Source organism: Kryptolebias marmoratus, linkage group LG9 (genome assembly GCF_001649575.2).
Source record: "Kryptolebias marmoratus isolate JLee-2015 linkage group LG9, ASM164957v2, whole genome shotgun sequence".
Taxonomy (NCBI): domain Eukaryota; kingdom Metazoa; phylum Chordata; class Actinopteri; order Cyprinodontiformes; family Rivulidae; genus Kryptolebias; species Kryptolebias marmoratus.
In genome coordinates, this window is record NC_051438.1 from 23,383,031 (window position 1) to 23,393,054 (window position 10,024).

The 10,024-nt window shown below is 41.7% G+C and overlaps 1 protein-coding gene across 1 annotated transcript; it reads right to left on the reverse strand.

The window, feature by feature from the left end:
* Positions 1-249: 249 nt before the first annotated feature.
* Positions 250-7,863, reverse strand: LOC119617379. The gene is made up of 3 exons (XM_037977556.1): positions 7,606-7,863; positions 5,669-7,287; positions 250-4,811 (listed from the first exon to the last, which is right to left on the reverse strand). The coding sequence occupies exons 2-3, from the start codon at positions 6,662-6,664 to the stop codon at positions 330-332; spliced, it is 5,478 nt and encodes a 1,825-aa protein (XP_037833484.1). The 5' UTR covers positions 6,665-7,287; positions 7,606-7,863; the 3' UTR covers positions 250-329.
* Between the last annotated feature and the right edge of the window lie 2,161 nt (positions 7,864-10,024).

Here is a 10,024-nt window from a genome sequence, read left to right on the forward strand (position 1 = left end):
CTTTTCTCTTAACCGTTACCAGAATTAATCAAGAATTTATCTTATAGCATGCAGAAATTCGCACAACGTGCTACAGCCAGCTACGGTTTTCTTCTTCTTCTAATAATTTTTCTGCTGTCTAAACCAGAGTGTAACTCACAAGCCACCTGCTGGCGGTTTCTGGTATGACAAGAAAACTCAAAATGAAAATATAAACTGAATTTCTGGGAACATTTAATAACAAAACAAAATCCTACAGAAATAAAATACTACTAACAGTATCACACATATACATGTGGGTTACATCCTCCCCCCCATTAATTGCATGCGTCCCTGCATGTCAACATCTCCTAAGCATCAAATACAGGGGCATAAAAGTCACGTTCAAGGGCTATTTGTAGTGCTTTGTCTAAGCCACTAAGTAAAGACTGCATAACTACCACAAGTGGGTTTCCTAAGGATGGGTAGGTGAGTCTCTTGGGATGGGTTCTTTCTCTTGTTGATCTCCGTACTTCAACATTCTCTTCATGGTTGTCCGTTCCAATAGGGATAACAGTTTCAGATGTTTCAGGGTTGTCAATATCTATTATGACATGGTCTGGTGGTTGGATGGACATTCGAGGTGTGGGTGACTGGGTTAACTCACCCTTGAGCTGCTGCTCTTCTGATATGGTCTCTTTTGGCTCTTGTGGCTCAAATGGTGAAGCTTCAGGATTAAGTGATGGCACTGAAACATGTTCGTTTGTCACGTCCTGTTCTGTATTGTCAGTTTCTGTTCTCTCACTGGCAAGTTCATTTATGTCCAACATTTGGTCTTCAGATCCAATTTGCATGTCTCTGTCCTGTTCATCATCGTTTCGGGTTCCAACATCAGTCACCATCTTTATTGGAGGATAGTAATAATACTCCACATCTTCATCCTCGCTGTCCAGCAGCGAATCCTCTGGAACTTCATTTCCAGCACCTCTTTTTGTTGCACTTGACTGTAGTCTTTTAGACTTCCTTGTTTGGGTTTGTGTTACGGGCTCAGGTTGCTCTTTTGCAACTGACAGAAAACCACAGGGCAGTAACAAGTCTCTATGCAAGACTCTTTCTGGACCCACATCATCAAAGGGAGCTACTACATAAACAGGGAGGTTTTCCATCTGTTTGATCACTTTGTAAACAGTGTTAGTCCACCTGTTGGAAATCTTGTGTTTACCACGGAGACCTACATTTTTCGCTAACACACGATCTCCCACTTCGAGTTTAGACTCCCTCACCTTGTTGTCAAATCTCTGTTTGTTGTAAGAGGCAGTCTTTTCGCTATGTTCAATAGCAATTTTGTAGCTCTCTGTCAAACTGTCTCTGAGGCCTTTTACATACTGACTATGTGTTTCGCCCCTCCCAGTAGGCTTGTCGAGTCCAAATGCAATATCAATGGGTAAGCTTGGTTGTCTTCCAAACATGAGCTGATAAGGTGAGTATCCAGTCGTGTCATTTTTTGTGCAATTATAGGCATGCACCAATGGCTGCACAAAATCTCTCCACCTTAACTTATCCTCTTCTTGTAAGGTGCCCAGCATGGCAAGGAGTGTCCTATTAAATCTTTCCACAGGATTTCCACGTGGATGATAAGGAGTCGTTCTTGTTTTTTTTATTCCAAGCAGATTGCATAGCTCTCTGATCAGCGTGGACTCAAAATCCCGGCCCTGATCACTATGCAAACGCTCCGGCAGGCCGTAGTGAATAAAAAAATTATTCCACAAGGCTTTGGCCACGGTTTTTGCTTTTTGGTCAACTGTGGGTACTGCCACTGCGTACTTGGTGAAGTGGTCAGTGATTACGAGTATATTTTTTGACCCTTTTTCATCAGATTCCAAGGACAGGTAGTCCATGCAGACTAGCTCCAGCGGTCTGCTGGTACAAATGTTCACCAAAGGGGCACTGTGTTCAGCTCTGGCTTTTTGTCTGATGCACCTCTCACATGTGTGTATTTTGTTGTTTATGTCAGTGAGCATGCGTGGCCAATAAAAGCGTGCACGAACCAGATCTGTGGTGCGATCTACACCCATATGTCCCATACAGTCATGTAGGCTGTCCAAAGCCTCATTTCGAAAAGTCCTCGGCAGAACTAGTTGGAAAGATGGTACACCATTTAGAAGTCTTTTCCGGTAAAGCACTTCATCTCTCATAACTAGTTGGTCCCATAGCCGTAACATGAGCTGGACTTCTCTGTCTTCCCTTTGTTGCGTCCTGTGAGGTGGTCTCCTCCCCCCCATTAGCAAGGTTATGACCCTACTGATGGATGGGTCTTTCTTCTGCTCTAAAGCCCAGTCACGTTGAGACATTTGTGGTAAAGTGCATGAGCCAGGCAAATTGTCTGTGTGGCTGTAATCTGGTGGAATAGCATTTGCATCAATAGCAACACACTCAATAAAGCCAAGGAAGGGCAACTCAGACTGTGGTTGAAATTCTGAGTGGACAATGTGTCGTTGGCATATTGCACGTACTACTTCTGGAGAAACAGTTATGTTCTGAGTGATGTCAGACATGAACCGGTCAATACGGTCGTCCTCATCTTTAGCAGAGTTGTCCATTTCATCTTGTACATGAGGTCTGCGGGAGAGACCGTCGGCATCTTGGTTTGATTTTCCAGCCCTGTACTGAATACGAAAGTCAAAGGTGGCAAGTGCAGCCAACCATCTGTGACCAGCTGCATCTAACTTGGCAGACGTCAGGACATATGTTAGAGGGTTATTGTCCGTCACAACAGTAAACTTGGCACCATAGAGGTAATCGAAAAACTTGTCCGTTACTGCCCATTTTAGGGCAAGGAACTCCAGTTTATGTGTTGGGTATCTTTTTTCACAGTTGGACAGACCCCGGCTTGCAAAAGCTATTACTCTCAGATGCCCATCTTGCTCTTGGTAAAGAGCTGCACCAAGTCCATGAATGCTTGCATCCGTATGAAGGATGTAGGGCTGTTTAGCATCTGCAAAGCCTAAAACTGGAGCTGTTGTCAGTTTATGTATCAGAGTGTTGAAGGATTCGTCACAGTTTGCAGTCCACTTATCATCAAAAGGTTTCCTTGGATCTATAGTAGAGCTGTGCTTTGTTCCTGCTCTGTTAGACTTTCTGGGGGGATAATAACCTGCAGTGAGATCATTTAAGGGCCTTGCGATTTTAGAGTAGTCCTTAATGAACCTCCTGTAATAGCCTGCAAACCCTAAAAACGATTTGAGCTCTTTTATGTTTCTGGGTTTTGGCCAGGTGGTGAGGGCAGCTATTTTTTCAGGGTCAGTCTCCACACCCTTCCCCGAGACAATGTGACCGAGATATTTAACAGACTTCCTGAAAAAATGGCACTTGTCCGGGGAAAGTTTGAGTCCAAATTCTCTGAGTTTTGACAGGACACGCATGAGGCGCTCCTCATGCTCCTCCAATGAACTTGAGAACACAATGAGGTCGTCTAGAAAGACTAGGACCTCTTTGAGGTTGAGACTTCCCATGCACTTTTCCATAACACGTTGAAATGTGCTAGGCGCATTGGTGACTCCCTGGGGCATTCTATTGAACTCCCAAAATCCCACAGGAGTAACAAATGCTGTCTTATGTTTGTCACTTTCCTCAACCTCAACTTGATAATATCCGGACTTTAAGTCCATAACAGAAAACCATTGTGAGCCTGTTAAGGCTGAAAAAGCTTCTTCAATGTTTGGTAGGGCGTATGCATCTTTGATGGTTTGATTGTTTAATTTTCTGTAATCGACGCATAACCTAATGGCCCCGTTTTTCTTTTTAACCACCACAATCGGTGATGCGAATGGACTCTCAGATTCACGAATAACGTTACCCTCACAAAGTTCTTTTAAATGCTGTCTGACAGCTTCATAGTCCGAGGGGTGTATAGGTCTGGGTCGTTGTTTGAATGGAGTTGCATCCGAAAGTCGAATGTGATGCTTCACAGCAGTTGTGTGTCCATAATCCAAATCATGCATGGCAAAAACATCTGACATTGAGTTGAGCTTTTCCATAATTCTCTGCCTCCATTCTTCGGAGAGAGGAGTATCAGTTAAGTCAAACTTAAGTGGGCTGTCTGTAGTGATGTTGATGTTATCAAACTCAGCAACAGACTTGGGAGGCTGAGAGCTAGTCCTTGTGTTGCTACTCAAGCCTGAAGCTAAAGAGCACACTGACAAGGGGGCATACAGTTCAGCCACTGTTTGACCAGCAGGGATTCTGATTGTATGAGCACTCTCGTTCTTGACCAGAATAGGAAGCTTAAAGGAAGCCTTTGAGGGAGCTGTCATAATGTAGTTGCAAAATAGGAAACCCCCAGGCAAGCATGATGCTGCGGATTCTACTAGCAGAGGACTACCTGGGTTTATATCAACATGTCTGGCATAGCCTGTCAATACAGCTTTTTCACCAGCTGGTACTGCGACACATTTCCTGCTCAACAGCTTGACTTTTCCTGTTTTACCACTCCTCTTATCAACCTTGATCCTGTTGAACATGGTTTGGATCACTGGAATGCTGTCACAATGTCTGACACTTGTGTCTGACTCTTTGTAGGATGTGAATGTCTCATAAAGCACATCCAAAACATTTGTCCCAATGAGAACTGGAATCTCTTGGTTTGATCTGCAGTCTGGTACAATGAGTGCTAGGGTATTCACTTCCTCAGGTCTCCCAGTAACCTCTTTTGGAAAACACAAATTGAGTTCTATGTATCCCAAGTAGGGTACTTGCTGACCCCCTGCGCCCTCTATGTCAAGCAATTTGGCCACAGACTGAATCGGGCGTGCAGGTAGGTGTAGTTTGTGAAATGTCTCTGATACTGTGGTTACCTGGGAGCCAGAATCTAGAAGACACACGCTATGAACCCCATCAATAGTCAAGCTAGCAGTACGTTTTGATCCAACCAGAGCACTCAAAAGAGCCTCCTCCGATAATGCTGAACAGGAGTTGGTAATGTCATCTATTTGTTTCAGTCTTTTATTCTCTTGGTTATCTTGTGCTGGCTTTGGACTTTGCTCCGAATTGGGACTAAACTCTGGTAAGGTCTCAGTGCGTCCCTCTACTGAAACCCTGTCCAGTTTAAAGCTGGGGCATATTTAGCTTGCCACTCTTGCTGTTTCGCCTTTAATTCTTTGTTCTTTTTATCAACAAGGTCTTTGTTTGGAGCATTGATGCACTCTCGGGCAATGTGGTTATTTTCACCACATTTAAAACAAAACCACGCTTTTGGAGCTGACCTGTGTACAGGTTGATGTGCTTGCAGTTCTGTAAAATGTGGTGGTTGAGGTTCTGAAGCACTGGCATGTTTCTGTTCGTGTTTCTTTCGTCTTTGGGCTCTTTTTTCAGTTAGCTGTAGTTTAAGTTCAGCCACTTGTTTCCTTAAGTTCTCAGTCTCTGATATATACTTCTGCATTAAATCTGTGTCTTGATTAGTTGTGGGGGTGGGATCTGGAATGCCATGAAACTGGGCAAGAGGTTTTGCTTTAAACCCTCCAAGGTGACGTTGCATTCTGTCTACTTTTAAAGATCTTCTTTCTTCTTCAGTTCTTAATTCAAGAAGAAGCTCTGAAAAATTTGGGGCAGGATCATTTCTCAGTTTCTGTTCCAGGGTCAACAGTAAAGTCTGGTCCCAGCAACCACGCACAAACTGTTTGTAAAGTTGTCTATTAGCATTGGCCTCACTTACACCACCCCGTCTGATCGCAGTGCTGAGAAGTGTCTGCAGTCTCTGAATGTATTCAGATGCTTTCTCACCTGCGTCCTGATGAGTACTGAGGAACCTGGCAAAAATCTCCTCCCCGTCGTCAACAAGGCCATAGGCTGACTGGAGGAGTTTTACATAGTCTTGAGGAGGTGACTGAGAGCCTAGTTGTTTTACAATGTCTGCTGCGGGCGACAGTAAGCTCTCCAGAATCAGTCGTCGCTGCACATCCATTGTATAGCCATCCTGAAACATAAGTTCAACATGTAAACACCATGTTTCAAAATCCACTTCACCAGGCGGTTTAGGAACTCTGCCTGAGAAGGAACGCAGTCTCTTGGAGCCTGGAGCTGTCGTAGCTTCACTCTTAATGACATGCTCCACTATTATTCGTTGCACATCTGGTGGGTTTAGTATGTCAGAGTCTAGGGTTGTGGCAGTGCCCTTGGCTTGTTCTTTTGGTCGTACTGCCTGTCCCTTTCTTGTCCTCTTAAGCTTCTCTGTTCCACCTTGTGATTTGGAGGCAGATTTTAATGGCTTACTGGGTGGAGGTGGTGACTTTTGAGGACTGAATATAACAGATGATCCACTGCTGTCTGATTCACTTCCCGTACTATCTGAGCTACCCCGTTCATTCTGCACAGTTTTAAAGGAACATGTGGCTTCAGGGTTTTCATCAATGGCTGACTGTGATTGTGTGGGAGTAGTTAAAACCTCAACTCTGTCCAAACACCATTTTGAGACTGGGTTCTTAGGAGACTGTAGCACAGAGGGGAAACTGATGAGCTTTAGCGACTCTTCTGAGTCAAACTCAACAATCACTTGAAAGCCTTTGAGTCTCACTATTTTACTGACACTACCATATAATGATACAGCCTCTACAATGTCTTCATCTGTGTCATCATCAAGTATGCCCTTCAAAAGGATTGATTTTCTGTCATTTACACCATGCTCGCTACCAATGTCAGCAACAGAAGCCATATTTTGTCTGGTTATTATCAGACAATATTTGATCACACTGATCGCTAATCAATCATTTATGTTGATTGTTTATAGCCTAAAATCCTCCTGGCTGGCTCGCCACTTATGTAACCAACTAGTGTAACTTACGGATAGATAAGTTGAGAAAACTTAGATTTCAATGTTGAAGTTACAGTTAGTCTATCTTTCTAAGTTCAAAAAGGAGGATAATAAGCACAAACAACCATATTATCAAGAATGAACAGATTATTTAATACAACTTGAAACAGAATGTTACTGTACAGTTTTTTTCCCTTCCTTTTTGTTCAACATAAAGTGTCCACCTTTTTTATATCAGGCAGTGTATTTTCTTTGGTTCAGATTCCTTATAGTTCAGTTCGTCCTTTGGAAGTTTTGTTTTCTTTTGTTCAGTAATTTAAGTCAGTCAGTCAAGTCTTTGTTAAATGGCCATGTGTTTCTTCGGATCCAAAAAAAATCTTATCTTATCCAGTGCAAAATAGGCGGCGGTTCCAGCAGTCCTGGGTCTTGGGTTGAAACCTGGAGCTCAGCAATCCAATCCAGGCCTGCGATGTTATGCAGCTGGACAGTCTTCAAAGTTGAATGGGGGTTCTAAAAAAACCAACCTGCATATATATAGAACTTAATTAACTATTAAGTTTCAAAAGTATGCAGGAAGTGATAAATTCCATTTATCACAAAAATAATATTCAACTAATGGCAAGCTTGCAAAACAAACGTATCACACTGTATCCGACCTCTTAGTTTGTACATAACAAAAAATGCAATACAGTGAAAATCATCATTTTAATCTCACACGTTTCTCCGATTGGTTTTATTTACGTTTCTCTGTCCTTCCTTGTCGGAATATATGAGCAGTAATGCCTGTGACGCCAGTTAGCATTAGCTTAATTTCGGTTGCAAAAACACGTTACAACACTCACCAGAGAAAAATCACAGTAAAATTGTGTTTTACTGCCAGGGATCAGGTCACGGATCTTCTTTTCTCTTAACCGTTACCGGAATTAATCAAGAATTTATCTTATAGCATGCAGTAATTCGCACAACGTGCTACAGCCAGCTACGGTTTTTCTTCTTCTTCTAATAATTTTTCTGCTGTCTAAACCAGAGTGTAACTCACAAGCCACCTGCTGGCGGTTTCTGGTATGACAAGAAAACTCAAAATGAAAATATAAACTGAATTTCTGGGAACATTAAATAACAAAACAAAATCCTACAGAAATAAAATACCACTAACAGTATCACACATATACATGTGGGTTACACAGACAATCAAAACCCCACGAACCCCATTTACATAAAACAGCCACTGGCTCTTTTTTTCCCTCTAAAAATAAAATCTTTGAAAGGAGTCTGTAATAGATTTGTAGGATACATCTGTTTATAGGTATAGAATCTATTGCCTGCTAATTTACCTCACCACATAACAGGATATTTTTGCTTTTGTCTGCTTTAATGTAGAAAGCAGTTTCATTTTGCATTGTTGTACATGCAAGATTTTCCACTGAAGAGAAAAGTGGTACATTAAAAAAGTCAAAACAGGGAAAAAGAGAAAGGGACTTTTTTTTGGCTGCTACATTTAACACCAAATTTAACAAGACCTTTGTAAGGCCGTTAGCAGAACCCTGCCACGCGTGCAAACAAACAACTTATCAGATCTATACAAACATATTGGTTGCTGTTGCCCTTATTCAAATTTGCAATGGCTGCATAAAATACGCATGAAATGTGGCTTACACTTTGGTTCTAAAACAGAAGCTTCTTCTCTACAAAGAGAACACGACAACACAACTTAGATTTTTAATTTTAACTGGAAAAAACACGTAACTTTTGGAACAGTGTTCTTTGGACAGATGAAAATAGATTAAAGACATTTGATTTTACTGCACAATACCACATTTAGCAAAAAACACAGAATTCAAGCTAAAGCCCCATACCAACTGTCAAGCATACTAATGAGCAGGTAAATATTTGGGATTGTTTCGTAGCCAGAGGATCTGGGCATCATGTGGTGATTGAATTGACTATGAATTCTTCTGTAAACTGAAGTATTTCAGAGTCACATCTGAGGCCATCTGTCAAAGAGCTGAAGCTTGGCTGACATTGGGTCATGTGAAAGAACAATCTTAATCAAGCAAGCATATCTGCAACATAATGAATGAAAAAGAAGAAGAATCAAGCTAAAATGGCTCCTTCAAATTCAAAAAGTCAATCTGATTGAAATACTGCATCAACCCTGAAATGAACCAATGTTCATTCTTCACAATGGGACTGATACGGTCATACAGGAGATAACTAATATGAGTTGTTGTGGACAAAACCTAAATATGAAGTATATTCAATTTTTAGAAACTACTTTTGTAATTTATCCTAATTTTGATCAAATTGATAATGACAGCGTCTAACATTTTAGGTGTTGGTCATCAAAGGTAGCATTTTACCTAAATTTACCTTTTTACTTTATTTTTTCTGTTATTTTGCCCCAATACAATAAAACTTTAGAAACTTTAGAGATTCTGTTGTCTTTTAATGTCAAATATAGGTCATAATTTCCTTCACGTAAAGAAAAAAAATGACAAAATCACCAGCCATGGGATCAAACAGTCTCTGCACACATGTGCAAGTAAATAATCATGAGCTGCAACTCCTCATGTGCCTGTGAGATGGAGGCTCATTTTCCTTGGCTGTCCTGCCCCATCAGACAGGAGCTGACTGGTGTCAGAGGCAGTCTGAAGGAATGCTGGGATTTTCGTGGCTTCAGAAGCTATCCGGAGCACACAGACTCTGCTGGTGACACCGTTTTAATGTGGGGGGGAGACGACAGGTAGACAAGGCGACGCAGGTACCGAAAGGCTATTAGAAATGTGCAGGAAAGGACTAATGAAGATACTGGGCGCCACCTGCGCAGACAAAACCACAATTTATTCAGCAGACATCTCAGATAAGGCAGAGGGTGTTCTGTGTAGCTGGCAGACAAATGAAAATTCAAGTTGTATGATGGCAAATTAATTGACAGCATCTCTATGGTGTCCAGGAGGCTAATATATCCCTGTGGTGGCAGCCACATCATCTCTTCCTCTGTTTTCTCCTAGGATTCAAATCCCTTCAGAAAACCAATCTCACTGAAGCCATGGCTGGATTGTGAGGATTTTCAGGATTTTTACTCTTGGGCCAGAAAATGGATCAGTGTGCTGTTAAAGTGAACCTAAAGAGTTAAGCTTGAAGGTCATCAGGGTCTACTTTCAACCTCTTTGTCATCCTTTTTTACCTCATCCTAAATTTATACAAAGAAAACAAATATTGAGTAATAAAAGTGCACATAAAATAGACAAAACTATTGAC

What these genes read in the sequence shown, in the direction of transcription:
- LOC119617379 (XM_037977556.1), bottom strand. Translation starts at nt 6,664, where the DNA reads ATGGCTTCTGTTGCTGACATTGGTAGCGAGCATGGTGTAAATGACAGA. An exon ending in CTGCGATCAGACGGGGTGGT is followed by an intron (nt 4,812 to 5,668) that starts GTAAGTGAGGCC and finishes TCTGGCTCCCAG; the next exon opens with GTAACCACAGTATCAGAGAC.